Source organism: Paramormyrops kingsleyae, chromosome 22 (genome assembly GCF_048594095.1).
Source record: "Paramormyrops kingsleyae isolate MSU_618 chromosome 22, PKINGS_0.4, whole genome shotgun sequence".
In the NCBI taxonomy this organism is placed as follows: domain Eukaryota; kingdom Metazoa; phylum Chordata; class Actinopteri; order Osteoglossiformes; family Mormyridae; genus Paramormyrops; species Paramormyrops kingsleyae.
This window is the reverse complement of record NC_132818.1, coordinates 6,326,038-6,343,036: the sequence shown is the minus strand read 5'-3', so window position 1 is coordinate 6,343,036 and position 16,999 is coordinate 6,326,038. Positions and strand designations below refer to the sequence as shown.

Here is a 16,999-nt window from a genome sequence, read left to right as displayed (position 1 = left end):
TATATTTATAGGTGCAAATTCCTTCCTGTCCTTCCCCCAGTGGGCCGCCGCAGTCTGTCCATTACTTAATGTCACAGAGGGGCTCTCTGCCACTCCTGGATTTCTCCATGAGCAGGAGTGTCGGTTGGTATCGAAGCCTCAGAAAACAACAACAACAGCAGAAAATGACAGACGCAAATGTCCTTTAGCTGAAACGCAGAATCCTGGAGACAGACCTCTAGTCTCCTGCCCCCGCCCCCCCCCCCCCCCCCCATGCCAGCGCTCACCAAAGCTGCCGGCCCGTATAGGTTGGGGGTGCGGACGGCACCTACGGGAGAGAGATGGGTATTTAGTGACAGCATGAGCAGTTCGCTGGTGACACTTGAAATTTTCGATTGGGATGTTAGTGGGGTTACAGATGTGCACAGCGTGATGTGATTTACACTGATGGGGGTGCAACCCGGTTCTGATGGGATCTGCAGTCATGGTGTTTAGGCTCGGGGCAGGTGAGTAGCAAGTAACAAGGAAAGGCCTGTAGATCAAACCCGTATTTTCAGTTCAGTGTTGGGGTCACTTCAGCGTGTGTGTGTGTGTGTGTGAGCTGCTGAAGGAGGAGCTGTACTCACCGCACCACCATTTAGGATCATGGTCATCTCAGTGGGCTGGTAGACGTTGCTGCGGAAGGGGGCGCTGGGCCTTGTTCCTGTGTTGCCGTTCCGCTGACTTCCGGAACGAGCTACATGTGGGGGCGGCAGGATATCGTGAGGGCTGTGCTCCCTCTCAAACACACACTAACACAAGAGGTCAAAGTGGTCAAATTAAAGCGTCGTACCTGTGTTACTGTCTTCAAACGAGAAGCCCTGGTTCTCCCCAAACTGCCGGTGGGACAGGGGAATGTCCTCATCGAAGCTGGCCTCCCTCAGGCGGGGTGGAGCCTGCGAGGTGTCAAAGTAATCGGGACCCGAAGGCTGCGGGGCGGGACGCAGGCAGGCGTGGGCCTCGGGGACGGCGTGGAGCAGCAGCAGCAGCCAGGCCTGCGCCACCAGCACCACTGCCTGAGCCGGGTCGTCCCAGGTGGAGGACAGGCCGAGAGCCACGTTGCCGTAGAGATAGAAGATCAGCCAGGCGGCCCACAGCAGCACGGAGGCGATGCAGGTGGCGAGCAGCCATGCAGCGTTGCATTTCCACTGTGACTGCTCCCCGCACAGGCCGCAGGCTGCAGCCACCAGGGACGCGACGAGCAGGACCAGCACATAGGTGCAGGCCAAGGCGAAGTCCAGCGGCTGATACTGACAGGCCTGCTGGCCCTGACGCACCACCGTCAACAGGATCCACTCTGCGGCGATGATACCCTGCACCGTGGCCAAGCCCACCGCCAGCCCCGCCAGGGCACAGCCGCCGGGACTGCGGGCGCCGCGCACCAACCGGCGCAGCCGTACACCCTGGGTCACCAGGCAGGCAAAGCACATGGCGAACAGCGCCCCCCAGAGGGAGCGCCGGATGATACAGAGGCGCTCATCTAGCTCGATGAGGTACGCAAAGCTGAGGGCGCAGAGCCCGACGATGGCGGCCAGCAGCAGGAGCAGCGGCGCCACCCCGCTGCGCTTCTCAGGTTCTGCGATTCGCCGCAGGCGGCACAGCAGCACCAGGACCATGACGAGCGAGGCCAGGGCCGCCCCGCCCGCCGCCGCCTCCGCCGCCACGCCCCACACCGCGTCCAGGTCGCACAGCGCGGTGAAGGGCCTCTTCAGGAAGGAGCCGCAGCCACGAGGCGAAGCCTCATCTTCTGAGAAGCCACCGCCCACAAGGGAGAGGAGGAGGAGGCTGAAGATCATGGAAGGGAATGCCATCACTGGCAGGGAGAGAGGAAGCGAGAGGAGGGAGAGAGAGAGAGAATAGAATCAATTTTTGGGTGGAAGAGGCTTTAGTCCATTAAAAACTGTACTGTTGTGCAGGACGCATCTCAGGTCACAAATGGACCGACCCAAAGTCTGAGGAACAGACTGAGAGTCTGTAAGACTGTGGGCACCTTGTTAAAAGGCAGAACGCACCACTGTACTAAGATAATAAGCTACATGGGCATGATATGACATATGTGCATATGCTGAATAACACACCAAAGCAACTGAAACAAAGGTAAATCCTCAGCTTAGTCAGGAATGTAGAAGATGCTGAGTAATCTGTTTAACGTTTTGGACAAAGAAAGCAGCCAGTCAGATTTGTTAGAGGCAAACTGGCATATTCGTTGGAATACCGTATCCTGGCCATGGGTAAATACATCCTTTTCCTGTAAATCTTTAATAAGGCGATTAGGGCATCTAAGGACAGAGTAGCAAGAGAAGGAATAATGAAGGAATGATACGGCATCACTATGAGCAGTCAGCAAAGACCCTTAAAGTCCTTACTAGTGACTGGCCTTGGATCTCGGCCGCTTTATACACACTAGGAGCTATGGGGGGGGGGGGGGTTGTGTGAAAACACAACTCACTCTATTAGTCCTTGGCCCCAAGGTCTCAGTGAAGCCCTAGCTGAGACCTCGCCCCCAACCCAGGTGTACGTAGAGCTGGGCACTGCCCCCCAACCCAGCAGTATGTAGACCTGGATGCCACCCCCAACCAGGAGTATGTACAGCTGGTCACCATCCCCCAACCCAGGAGTATGTACAGCTGGTCACCACCCCCCAACCCAGCAGTATGTAGACCTGGATGCCACCCCCAACCAGGAGTATGTACAGCTGGTCACCACCCCCCAACCCAGCAGTATGTAGACCTGGATGCCACCCCCAACCAGGAGTATGTACAGCTGGTCACCACCCCCCAACCCAGCAGTATGTAGACCTGGATGCCACCCCCAACCAGGAGTATGTACAGCTGGTCACCACCCCCCAACCCAGCAGTATGTAGACCTGGATGCCACCCCCAACCAGGAGTATGTACAGCTGGTCACCACCCCCCAACCCAGCAGTATGTAGACCTGGATGCCACCCCCAACCCAGGAGTATGTAGCGCTGGTCACCATCCCCGAACCCAGGAGTATGTAGAGCTGGTCACCACCCCCCAACCCAGCAGTATGTAGACCTGGATGCCACCCCCAACCCAGGAGTATGTACAGCTGGTCACCATCCCCCAACCCAGGAGTATGTACAGCTGGTCACCATCCCCGAACCCAGGAGTATGTAGACCTGGATGCCACCCCCAACCCAGGAGTATGTAGAGCTGGTCACCACCCCCCAACCAGGAGTATGTACAGCTGGTCACCACCCCCCAACCAGGAGTATGTACAGCTGGTCACCATCCCCGAACCCAGGAGTATGTAGAGCTGGTCACCATCCCCGAACCCAGGAGTATGTAGAGCTGGTCACCACCCCCCAACCAGGAGTATGTACAGCTGGTCACCACCCCCCAACCCAGGAGTATGTAGGGCTGGTCACCACCCCCCAACCCAGGAGTATGTAGAGCTGGTCACCACCCCCCAACCCAGAAGTATGTACAGCTGGTCACCACCCCCCAACCCAGGAGTATGTAGGGCTGGTCACCACCCCCCACCCCAGAAGTATGTACAGCTGGTCACCATCCCCCAACCCAGGAGTATGTAGCGCTGGTCACCACCCCCCAACCCAGGAGTATGTAGAGCTGGTCACCACCCCCCAACCCAGGAGTATGTAGAGCTGGTCACCACCCCCCAACCCAGGAGTATGTAGCGCTGGTCACCACCCCCCAACCCAGGAGTATGTAGAGCTGGTCACCACCCCCCAACCAGGAGTATGTACAGCTGGTCACCACCCCCCAACCCAGGAGTATGTAGAGCTGGTCACCACCCCCCAACCCAGGAGTATGTAGAGCTGGTCACCACCCCCCAACCCAGGAGTATGTAGAGCTGTTCACCACCCCCCAACCCAGGAGTATGTAGCGCTGGTCACAACCCCCCACCCCAGAAGTATGTACAGCTGGTCACCATCCCCCAACCCAGGAGTATGTAGCGCTGGTCACCACCCCCCAACCCAGGAGTATGTAGTGCTGGTCACCACCCCCCAACCCAGGAGTATGTAGAGCTGGTCACCACCCCCCAACCCAGGAGTATGTAGCGCTGGTCACCACCCCCCAACCCAGGAGTATGTAGAGCTGGTCACCACCCCCCAACCAGGAGTATGTACAGCTGGTCACCACCCCCCAACCCAGGAGTATGTAGAGCTGGTCACCACCCCCCAACCCAGGAGTATGTAGCGCTGGTCACCATCCCCCAACCCAGGAGTATGTAGAGCTGGTCACCACCCCCCAACCAGGAGTATGTACAGCTGGTCACCACCCCCCAACCCAGGAGTATGTAGAGCTGGTCACCACCCCCCAAACCAGGAGTATGTAGAGCTGGTCACCACCCCCCAACCCAGGAGTATGTAGCGCTGGTCACCACCCCCAACCCAGGAGTATGTACAGCTGGTTACCACCCCCCAACCCAGGAGTATGTAGTTCTGGTCACCACCACCCAACCCAGGAGTATGTAGACCTGGTCACCACCCCCCAACCCAGGAGTATGTAGAGCTGGTCACCACCCCCCAACCCAGGAGTATGTAGCGCTGGTCACCATCCCCCAACCCAGGAGTATGTAGAGCTGGTCACCACCCCCCAACCAGGAGTATGTACAGCTGGTCACCACCCCCCAACCCAGGAGTATGTAGAGCTGGTCACCACCCCCCAAACCAGGAGTATGTAGAGCTGGTCACCACCCCCCAACCCAGGAGTATGTAGCGCTGGTCACCACCCCCAACCCAGGAGTATGTACAGCTGGTCACCACCCCCCAACCCAGGAGTATGTAGTTCTGGTCACCACCCCCCAACCCAGGAGTATGTAGACCTGGTCACCACCCCCCAACCCAGGAGTATGTAGAGCTGGTCACCACCCCCCAACCCAGGAGTATGTACAGCTGGTCACGACCCCCCAACTCAGGAGTATGTAGAGCTGGCCCCTCCTGCTGCCCATTGTATACTACAGGGGCTAAGTTAAGATTATGAAATACTTATTATTTCAGGTGATGCTCTGCAGGGAGCTCCTGGTGTCCCAGAATTCCAGAGGTCAAGAGGAGAGTCAAGAATGGAAGCATCATCATCTGGCCAGAGCGATGGCACTACTCCAAATGACCGTCTGCGCTGGGGGCATCTAAATCTCCCGAGAGCGGCCAGCATTGATATTATGCGATACATCCATATAGATAATAAAGCAATGATTTCATTAACAGTTTTTAAACAATTTACAGCCTTCAGTATTTTCCCACTCTGGCTTCCTCCCAGAGACATGCAGTTACACTAATTAACAACTATAAATTGTTCATAGTACATGATTGTGTATGTGCGTGAGTATTTGTCCCCGAAAATCTGTCCAGAGTAGCCCACTGCTTTGTGCTGTGCCTGGTCTGGACTAGCACACGAGCTTGATCAGGATAAGCATTTGGAAGATGGATGAATGGAGGTAGCAAGTAATTAAGCTTTAATGTATTGAAGCAACAAGACTATTGATATTGCATTTAATACCGCTGTTCCAAATATTATTCAAATGCTTAGATTACTTTGGAGTTTCTATATATGAAAGGCTGTTTCGAACTGCCAGTTTCCATCTGGGAAATTGCACGATACTGGTTTGGCAAACAGTAACACCTACGTGTGACGTGGAGAGCACTTTCAAAGAGCAAACAGCTTCCAGCGAGGAGCCGGGCGGAGAGGAGATGGGCGCAGCCTGGAGGAGGGCCATGTTCCCCGCTTAATGATGGCAGACTTTTTCACAAGAGTGGGGGTGTGGAACAAAAGGCTGGGGGAGGAATGGAGGAAAATGGGGGATTTGGGAGAGAAGAGGGTTGCGAGGTCACCTCATACAGGGAGCGTACCGTGGGCAGTCGTTTTAGGGGTGCGTTTTACCCTCCACTGTGTCAACAACGCGCTAATGTAACGAGCATGCTTGGAAACTGATGCGCTTACATGTGCTGTGCTTTTTTTACACCCTGTGCATTTTGCACATGTTGTGCGTTTTGCATGGTTTGTGCTTTTTTTCCGCATGCTGTACTTTTCTCGCATGCTGTGCTTTTTGTGCACTGTTCCTTTTGCGCATGCGGTGCTTTTCATGTGTGCTGTGCATTTTGCATGCTCCACGCTCTGTGCTGTTCGCACACTGTGCTTTTCACCTGTGCTGTGTGTTTTGTGTGCGCGGTGCATTTTGTGTGCTGTGCACTTTCCTCATGCACTGTGCTTTTCACGCACGCTGTGCATTTCGTGCTATGTGCTTTGCTCGCGTGCTGTGCTTTTCACACACACTGCTTTTCATGTGTACTGTGCTTTTTGTGCGTGCTGTGTTTTGCACACTGTGTTTTTTGCACATCCTGTGCGTTTTGCTCTGTAGATTTCACGCAGGCTGTGCATTATGCACGCTGCGCCTGCTGTGTTTTTCACGTGCGCTGTGCCTTTCGTGTCTGCTGTGCTCTTCATGCGTGCTGTGCTTTTCACACTCACAAAGGCAGAAAAGCTCTTGCCAGGAGCCGTCTACCCACCTGTCTGCTCCAGCACTCATGAATGTGCTGCAGGAGCAAGGCGGCGTAATGATGCAGACAGGAATGCATTCATCCATGTTTGTGATGGTGGTTAATGCCATTTTAGGAAACCCTTGTATGATGCCACTGTTTAGGTGCAATACATCCCGACATTGCTGGTTATTAATTTGGAAATTTGGGATGAGGGTTTGGCTGCATTGTGATGGACCCCCCCCCCCCACCCCGCCCCCCTTGTGGCTGATTGGGGGTGGCAGGACTAAGGAGGCTCTGTTTAATCCTGCCTTCTCACTCACCCCGGAGGAGGGAGACACTAAATTCCTGGAGACTTTCTCCCAGGCCCCTTTCTGTCTCTTTTGCATTCATATTTAAACATCTTGTTTGTCTCTCTCTCCCCCCCCCCCCCCCATCGACTCTGTGGGCCTCCACTCCAATAGCCACCACCCCACCCCCAAGCAAAGGAGTGTGCTAAGAAGCACTGCTGCTCACCCCCCCCCGCCACGATTCTTCATCCTTATTATGTGCTCAAAGTCTCCTTCCTGACATGGGTTATGAGGTAACTCTCGGCAGAGAGTTTTCAATAAATGCTCAGTTACAAATGCACTACTTAACACTATTATTGTAACGGCAGGACATACCGGAAAGCAAGCATCACCTCATGTCTACAACAGCACTACAACAAAAATAAACCGATGTGAAACAAAGCAATTTCTCTGTCTGTATATCTCACTTAAACTTAAACCTTAACTGATCTTTTCTAACCAGTCAGCTAACTTAAAACAAAGTTTACGTGCCATGGGACAGCTAAAAATATTGCACTCGTGTCACATAGTAAACTACACACGGTCTGTAAACTGAATAAACAGTGTGCAGCAAGGCTGATGAGGAAGAATTGGTTCAAAACAAAAAATCATGATCAATATCATAGACATTTTGACCATATCGATCGCCCACCCGTTACATATATATACAGTAGCGACTGCCGTGAGGACGGGATGCAAACATAGCAGGATGCACACTCACTGATTCACCTATATCTCACCTACTGTATATCTCACCTATATCTCACCTACTGTATATCTCACCTATATCGGACCTATATCTCACCTATATCTCACCTATATCTCACCTATATCTCCTGTCCACTCAGTACTACGGGGGGCTCGCGAAAGTAATGCACATGCAATTTTCAGATTAGAAAAAACGTACTTGTCAGTTGGGTCAAGGCAATAAGTCAAAGCGTTTTTACTCTGTCATAGGAAACACCTTTTCAAGATTATCTAGTACATGTTAAAGAAAATCAGTTTAAAATTTACCACCACTGCTGTCGCGTGGGCTCTCCAAGCCAGTCATAATGATTTCTGTCCTTGCTGTTGGACTCAATCACAGACAGTGTGGCGAGTTTATGAGAAATTTAACAAGATGACCGAGGAGGAGAAAAGCGCACAGGAACCGGTCACCTTCTGCTGGATGGACATATTTTAGATTCCACGGGGACGATATTGAGCAAAAGCAAGTGATTTGTTGGCAGCACTTTCTGCTTTTTTAATTTGTGTCAATTTTGAGAGACTAAAAGGGCAGATTGTCTATCTATGGCTAACCTGTGGGGGTGTCGGACTGCCCGGGTGGGGGTGAGCTAAAAGCCTGGGAAATCATCCGCTGGATGTTTCCTTTATTTAAATACGTTCCTGTATAACACGTCGAAAAACCATTTCACAACAACAGGGCCCTGTTTTAAAAAGCAGGATCTGTTGCTGACCCAATTCACTTGTGAGATTTAAGGTACCCAGCTTAAATTGCCTTTATTTTCATTCACTGACATTTAGCCCAGACTACCTTACATCTGACAAGTTATCCGGCTAAGCAAGAAATCCTGCTTTCTGAAACAGGCCCCAGTTCTAGCCAGGTTCATCGTTAGCAATACCAGTTCATAACAACGCATTATGCAGTATTTTACGCATACAAACAGTGTAGCAACATGTCCACAGATAGCAGTTGGACAGTACTGTGTGTACGACTGATTTAATGAGCCACAAATAAGACATGAGTGCTAATAAACAGTATATAACTACAGATTTCACTTCTGCTGATAAGGGGCGCAGACATCTTGAATTCTGAGGTCGGGTTTGCAGAGGTTTGTCTGAATTCCGACTTCGCAGGGCGTTCCGTCTGAAATTTCCAACTAGGAAATCGGAATTTCCAACTTCCATGCTCAATGGAACGGGACATAAGCCCCTGCTAACCTGGGATTACTGGGGGTGTCTTCATTGTAGATGTTGTTGCATTGCAATCGTGCCGATTTACATGGTATTTAAGTTCTGCAATGACTGCATTTACATCCCCTTTTAATGTGAGACTCCCACAGTACTGAGGCTTTTGCTGTCTTTTTCTTTGAACCCTCATCTGCTACGATCCATCATCCTCCTGCCACTTTCCTGCATATTTGAGGAGGCAAATTTTAATCGATGCTTTTTCAAATTGAGTAATTGAGTTTAATCGAGTAATTGCGACAACTCTACTCCACAGTATAAAGCTACAGGCAGAGACAGCACAGCATTACACACTGATACAATGTACAGCTACAGACAGAGACAGGACAGCATTACACACTGATACAGTGTACAGCTACAGACAGAGACAGGACAGCATTACACACTGATACAGTGTACAGCTACAGGCAGAGACAGGACAGCATTACACACTGATACAGTGTACAGCTACAGGCAGAGACAGGACAGCATTACACACTGATACAGTGTACAGCTACAGGCAGAGACAGCACAGCTTTACGCACTGATACAATGTACAGCTAGACAGAGACAGCACAGCATTACTCACTGATACAGTGTACAGCTACAGACAGAGACAGCACAGCATTACTCACTGATACAGTGTACAGCTACACAGAGACAGCACAGCATTATGCACTGATACAGTGTACAGCCACACAGAGACAGCACAGCATTACGCACTGATACAGTGTACAGCTACACAGAGACAGCACAGCATTATGCACTAATATAGTGTACAGGTACAGAGACAGCACAGCATTACGCACTGATACAGTGTACAGCTACACAGAGACAGCACACCATTACGCACTGATACAGAGAACAGCTACACAGAGACACAGCACAACATTACGCACCGATACAGTGTACAGCTACACAGAGACAGCACGGCATTATGCACTGATACAGTACACAGCTACATAGAGACCGCACAGCGTTATACAACAATACAGTGTACAGTGTACACACAGAGAGACGCTAGAGCGTTACATCAATGGTAGATCAGTTGTGCATTCACAGAAGCCATTCTGTACACCGCTGTTGTCCTGAGCTGTTGCTTTTGCACTTGTGGGCTTCCTGTTAACTTTAATCAGTCTGGCCATTCTCCTCTGATCTGTCATTAACATGGTGCACAGATCAGCCCCTAACTGGATGTTTCGGTTCATCATACCATCCTCGGCAAACTCTTGACACTGTAATGTGTGAGAATCCCAGGAAGGTGGCTGTTTCTCAGATGCTATAACCAGCACGACAGCCGCACCATGTTCCAAGTCCTTCAGATCAGGCGTCTTGCCCATTCTAACACTTAGCTGAATGGTAACCTAACTGCTTGAATCCATCTGCGGTTTTTCTGTGCTGGGTTGCAGCAACACGATTGGCTGTTCCGAGGAGGGTGCTTTCTGCAGTGACGAGCACGCATCCCTGACCCAGTGGCCATGAGTACCGAGCACGGAAGACACGCACTGCAAACAGCTGCCCACCGTATACATCGCACTGTATACATTACTAACCACGACAGTCTTACATGAAGCACATGATACCATGTGACTTACACAAGCCACTGAATCGACTCCAGCATCACAGTGAAGATACACCCTCTCATTCGACCAGACCTCTGTTCTTTCCTAGGTGTGGGTTTGCTGTGGGTACTGGGAGAGGAAAAACAATCCCTCCCCCCCCCCCATCAGAAAGTTTAAGCCCACCCTTTTTTGATGGCTCCCTGTTACATGATCATCACCTATCTCACTGCTCTCACTGCAGCTGGATGGGTACCACACGTACCCTGAAAACGCCTTCCTCCCAAAATCCTTCACCCAGATATATGTTCATGACACTGAACTGTGTAAGAGAAGGGAGTCTCGGCCTGGACAGCCTGCCCTGTAACGCGCCCCACCCCCCTCCGTGGCTCTGTCCTTATCTGCTTTCCGTCACGGTGAGAGAAAAGATGGTGGTTTGAGTGACAAACAGCACCGGTCTGTGCCTGCCTACAGCCACGGGCCGAAAACGAGAGGAAAAAACCCAAACAAGCCATTCCCAAGCTAAAAATGAACAATCCAGCTCCCGACAAGGGAACGCGGACATACTTACATCTGATAATTAGGACTCATTACCATATGCCTTGGCTCGCAGTGTGACCATATGCTAATTGACTTGACAATTAACAGCTTGGACGTTTAACCTCTCAACATGGCTGGATGCGGCGAGGGGGAGTGGTGCGAGGGGGGGTTCACCCCAAGGTGCAGCTTATGTGCTTTCTGTAGTCCTTACTGTGCACCACGAGACCACACAGCACGTTGACAGTTACATTTGGCAGCAGTCACCATCACTGATATGCATTTGATGGAAATGGAATACAAGACGTTTGTGGGCCTAGACACACTGCTGGACATGCGTGTGTTCCCACATGCGTGTGAGACTGAACACGCGTGCTGCTGCCATTGAGTGGCTGGAGAAAAACAACACAGCATTCCTCAATGGAAAAAGAACACTGTGTTTTTAGGCTAAATTCAGCACAGTTAATACACTGGGTGGTTATAGAAGAAATGGAAATTATTGAGGGCTAAAGGATTCGTTTTTTGTGCACCATATGTTGTAAATAAAAGATAAAATAATAGACAGAAAAGGCATTATAGATCATCAAAAAATCTGTGAAGGCCAGGCGACTGTAAAGATTAAAAGTAAATATTTGTTTTGCTGTCGTATAACTAGGTCTTTTTTTGAAATTCCGACTTCTAAATTATCGTTTAGGAAAATCTAATACTAGGCTGTCATTCAAAAACAAAGCTGCCGTCGGGGAATTATGGCAGGGGGACCCAAGCCTCTGTGTTTATGCTGGAGCAGAGGCCAACGCCATTGTTAAGGAGCACTTTTGTTTAATAAGCTGCCTATAAATGAAGCACGCATTTCGAAGCGGGGGGGATTACCTCGCCAGTGTCCGTCTCCATCAAAAGCCCTTAAAGCACGACACGAAAGCACCTGTGATCGTTTTATATAGCAAAACCAATAAACCAAAAAATTCTCTTAGCTCTGTATACGATTACAATTGTTTAATAATTGTCTAATTATTGTTGGTATACTTAAAAAAGCGAACAGCTGTCAGCGGTGATATTTGCTTTAGTCAATGGAAAGCAAAGGTCGGGGCAACACTACATGTAAACATACTTCTGGCTCAAACCTCCCCGAAACGGCATCCAGAATACAGCATGCAGCCCAGCCTGCCAACGCAAAAGCTGCATTTTGGTGCAGTATTTGCACGATCCCTGTCCGTCTGTCAGTCATCATGACAGGCATAATATCCGCAGATTTCGTGACGGCAAATCCTAGAATAAGCACTCTGGTTTGGATAAATCACATGAGCGATAAAATGCAAAGCGCTGAAAACTGACGTAAATACAGACATTTAACTGGCATTTAGAATCCACGCATGCAACTTTATGTATCTACGTAGCCTACCTTGAGATGTAAACAATTTCTTGATTGCAAAAAATACACCTGTCGCGTGGTTCTGGCGGAAAAGGGAAAAAGTCACATTTCGGATTTAAAAGCTCCTGCTTGAGTCGCTGTTTCCATACGCGCTCCCAGGAAATTTCCCAACGCAAATTGCAGCACTGAGTAAATGACGGGGTCTGACCGCCGCCCGGGGCTCCGCTCAGCCGGCTCTGGACGCGCACCCGTGTCCGCTTTGGTGAGCAGGAAAGGGGACTTTACTAAGGGCGATGGGAGCTATTGTTCGTCTTGCCTTCTGTGGAAATCCTTTGTTAGGCTCTCAGTCCGCAAAAAAAATCCCCTTCTTAGCTGATCAAATATAAATCTGTGTAGATATATTAATGCAGATTGCACCAAAGTCATACCGTTTGTAAATGACCGAGTTTTCTTTCCGGTCAGTTCCTGAGTTGCGGTTGACCAGATCGCGCACGTCCAACATCAAATGTGTGAGTTAATGTCGCACGAAACAGAAATGTTTAATTCCTTTGCGGAGACACCGAAAATACATCAGCCGTCCGGATGCGACTGCGATCCTCCTGCTTTCTTTTGCCCTGTCTTCCTTGGTGTCGCCACCTCCCCCGTCCCCAAAAATAGCTTCCCGGGGGCGGCTGTCAATGCTGCCCGCTCCCCAGCTTCTGAGGAGGCTGACCGCTAACTGGACAGCTCCTCTGCCTAATCTATTGTCTGGAATGGGGGGGCGGGGGAGATTCAAGGCGCCTCGATTCAAGATCGCTGGTCGGCCCCCTCCCCCGTGCGGATTATAATGGAAATAATAATCCAAATAGCCAATGCACAATGGATGCAGCCCCCTTCGCTTTCTGCTATGGACTAGAGCAACCACGAGCGATAGGCTATGTTGTCTCCGATTTCTTCGTCACGCGTCCTCAGCTGTTCAGCTCTCATGAAAGCGCAGAGCTCGCCGGGCGCAGAGCGGTTCTCAGCCTGATCTGAATGTGAATGGCAGCTGTAATGTTTTCCCCCTATTCCATTCGCTTCGTGTGCCTGTCTGTTGTTGAGATTACCGTTGTAGGGCTTTTTTTTTCACTCGGAGTTTGTGGCGTTTACAAGTCAGCTCGAAAGCCACTGATTGCCCATCACAATCCCGGCACAATGAAAAATTGCCTCCCCGCCTATTTTCACGTGCTTTCAGTGAAGACAAAAGCACAGAAACAGCGTTTTACCGGCCCTCTGTCCTGCTGCACCCCGTATGACCACCGTCAGTGGAGGCTATAATTATCCGGGATTTGAGATCCATGCCACATGTTCATCAGCTGGCTGTTGTCACTCTATGGTCCTGGTTTTCTGTTCTTTTTATACTGATACCGTCACTTAACATGCGAGAGAGGTGATAAGAATAAAACTGTTTCAACAGCCTCTCTCATGACAACGACATGCGACAAATTTATTTATTTATTTCAGGTGTAAGATCTGTCATACCCACGCACACTCTGTCCTTCCAAACTGCACCTTTCCAGAATGTTGTTGTTCCGTCTTAAATTCAGTGCTGCAGAGTAACAGAGAGAGGAATTAGTTGTGCTCTGACTCCAAGAACTGCTGTCACCTGCGTATGTCTAATGATGAAGGGGGGTGGCCATTAGGGGTGGGGGAGGCAACCTGATCCTCTTTTGGTTCCATGGTACATTTGGGGGATTTTATTTGCGTTTATTCATTTTCCACTATGGCAAGGATGTTATGGACTGGAAGCAGTAAATTTATTAGCGTTTTATTAAATTGGCCACAATTTAATAATGAACACCCAAATGCAACTATTTCTCCTACCCTTATCCAATTTCCTGATTCTGGTCACTTAACCTCCTTGTTCTTTTTTGTATACATCAAATGTTCGCTGATTCAGCATTTTGTTGGATTTCATTGGAGTATCTTTGGTAAGCTCTCACAGAGCCACTTTACCGCCTCAAAATTTCAGTCTGGGTCATTTTTATTTTCTGGAAATGGAGTCATGTGTTGATGAAGATCTTGCATGTACTGAGTACTGGGAGTCTACCATGGCACAATGAGTACTGTGACTATACCATAGCACAATCAACACTGGGTGTACACCATGGTACAATGAGTACTGGGAATACACCATGACACAATGAGTACTGGGACTATACCATGACACAATCAATACTGGGTGTACACCTTGATACAATGAGTACTGGGAATACACTATGACACAATGAGTACTGGGACTATACCATGGCACAATCAATACTGGGTGTACACCATGACACAATGAGTACTGGGAATACACTATGACACAATGAGTACTGGGAGTATACCATGGCACAATTTAGGAAAATATTTCTAGAGCTGGCTCCAGTGTAAAAGATGGGGGCTATGCTTGGTTTAGCATGTAAGGTTCCCCACACCTCTGCCCTTTGTAGGGAGCTGGGTCCCTCGCTGCAGTGTTCCGGGCCTGCCTGGTCTGCTCTAACGCAGCGAAAGCTTCTCTCCCAATCCCCGTAAGTGGATTACCGCCATATCGTCGTCCTGTCAGTCACAATTCTCCTGGCACTCCCAGCTAGCTCAGCACGAGCAGACTCAGTCACTGTCTCGTTTGCTTTAGGACATTACAGTCTTCCCCTAAGTGTGCCCTCTCTTGCAATGACATGTCCCTCCCTGCAGGTGGTGCCCCTGAGTCTGCCTATTATTAAATCAGTGAGGATGTTAGGTCACCATCCTGTTGGAAAGTCGTCAAGCTGAAGGATGCAGGTGGGGCAAGGCCAGCGGCACAGGAAGCACGAACAGTAAGAGCAGCAGCGTGCGTTGACTCATGTGCCGACACAGGACACTTGTGTGTTTCTGTTTCCATGTTGGCTTTTTTCCGTCAGTGTGTTGGATGGACAGAAAATGAACCCTTGCACAGACAGAAGTGTACGCAGACAACACCGGTATGTCCTGTCGGGGAAACCTGGGGGATTCCCTCACTGGGACTGAATCAGTGGCTTAATTACAGTGGAAATTAACCAGCCGCTAGGGGGGGAAGAGATCAGCCTTGGCCCCCTTTGACAGACCCACTGAGCCGCCCTCAGCTGTCACCCGTCCTACTCTCAGCTCAGAGAGGTCGCGACCTTTGAGAGAGGCTGTTTCATTGGCAGCATGGCATTTAGGAGAGGGTGTTGCTGGGGTGGAGGAGGGGACTGTGTTTTGTAATGACTGTGTTTTGTAAGGTAGAGTATGTGCCTTGGGGTGGGGGGGGGGGGGCGTGCCATTAAACAAAGACTGAGGAAGCACAGTAGCTAACACCAGATAAGCAGCTCGCTTTATTGACTATGACAGATGAGTCACATGACAGGCTACTTGGAAGCCGTGTCACGTGACCAAGGCAGCGTGGAGATTCTCCTCGTAAGACAGATGGTGTCTTTCGGCCCAGCTAGGAGCCTGAACACTGATAGACCTTTACTTTGCATTTCTTTGGAGTATCACGCAACCAGACGAATCCACAATAATGCAAAGTTAAAGAACTATGGTTGTATTTAATATCGCCACTGTGTACAGGCAGGCACTGTGGCTGCTGTTAGCATGCAGTAAGGAAGGAGTCACCCTGCTGGATATACTGTAAAGGACGTGGGCTTCCTTGGGCATGAGGGAGATTTAGCGCTGGACGCTTCCCGTTTTAACTCCCTTCTGCTTATTTATATCGGTGTACAAAAGGTTAAAGCCATAAAATTGCCCCGTAGTAGATGTATCACCAGCGTCCCTCAGCACCATGAAACAAGGAGCAGGTCCCAGAGCAGGTCGGGGTCCTGGCCGTGCCGAGGCGTCCCGCTATGTGCCTGTCAGCGCGTGACGCCGGGCGGCAGCTGGCCGGCTCATGTGACCGTGTGGCCCTGGAGCCTCGGCTGTGGAATGACCAGTGGGGGGGGTGTCATACCCCAGCTTCTCTACATTTGTCCAGCGGGGCAAAAATGGACTTTGTCCGCACCCTAGCCGGCCCCATGCCCTGCTGGTGGAGAAACACACACAAACACAAACACCTGCGGCCACAGCTGGACTGGAGATGAGGGTGTTTGGCTAAACTGAGCTGAGGATCCATCTTTATAGAGTGGAGGATTATCCTGATTACCAGAGCAGCCAGATGTGCAGTTTGGCAGCTGTGGTGGAAGAGTAGAAACATGCACATGCGAGATAAAATGCAGTGCCTCTCATTTCACGCTGACCTCCACCAAGATGGGTTCCACCTTTCCACTCCACCCTCCCTCTGCCGCCTGCCCATCATCAAACTCCACGTCTCTCACCTCCCCTTTCTCATTTCCCACATGCTGCTTCCCTCCACTTTCCTCATCGTCGCCTCCATCTCACCCCCCCCCCCCCCCCCACCTACAGCGCTGCTGCCGTCGTCCATGGATGGGAATGGTGGATAAAGGTGCCAGCGCCAAGACTGAGGTGCCAAGTCTCAGGAAGGAAGGAGGTCAATGAGGATTAATCTCCGTCTCCTATAAAAAAGGAGCCGGTGGGATTGCAGGGAGCACAGGACGGTCTCCTGGGAGAACGCCATGGCAACGGGCAGCCCCTTCCAGGAGCCCCATCCAAAGTGGCGGGACAGGTTTTTTGTTTCTGTTCCTCAGTGGTCTCTCACGCTCCCTCTCCGCTGTGAGGAGAGTCACAGCAGGCCTGTGGGAACAAAAACTGGGTTGGGGCGTGGGGGGGTTGCATAAAGCAGCTTGCATAACACGGGTATTCACTTTACACATCTATCTCTCCTGGG

The 16,999-nt window shown here is 50.6% G+C and overlaps 1 protein-coding gene across 1 annotated transcript; it reads right to left on the bottom strand.

Moving 5' to 3' along the window:
- Positions 1-234: 234 nt before the first annotated feature.
- Positions 235-13,628, bottom strand: gprc5ba (G protein-coupled receptor, class C, group 5, member Ba). The gene is made up of 4 exons (XM_023810706.2): positions 12,253-13,628; positions 812-1,831; positions 606-715; positions 235-307 (listed from the first exon to the last, which is right to left on the bottom strand). Exons 2-4 carry the CDS (start codon positions 1,827-1,829, stop codon positions 263-265), a joined length of 1,173 nt encoding a protein of 390 aa, XP_023666474.2. The 5' UTR covers positions 1,830-1,831; positions 12,253-13,628; the 3' UTR covers positions 235-262.
- Positions 13,629-16,999: the final 3,371 nt, after the last annotated feature.

Bases quoted from the DNA above. Each gene is read 5' to 3' on its own strand.
- gprc5ba (XM_023810706.2), bottom strand. From the start codon at position 1,829: ATGGCATTCCCTTCCATGATCTTCAGCCTCCTCCTCCTCTCCCTTGTG. The intron at 716-811 runs GTACGACGCTTT...CCCCACATGTAG, and splicing joins GTTTGAAGACAGTAACACAG to CTCGTTCCGGAAGTCAGCGG. The intron at 308-605 runs GTGAGTACAGCT...TCTCTCCCGTAG, and splicing joins TGATCCTAAATGGTGGTGCG to GTGCCGTCCGCACCCCCAAC.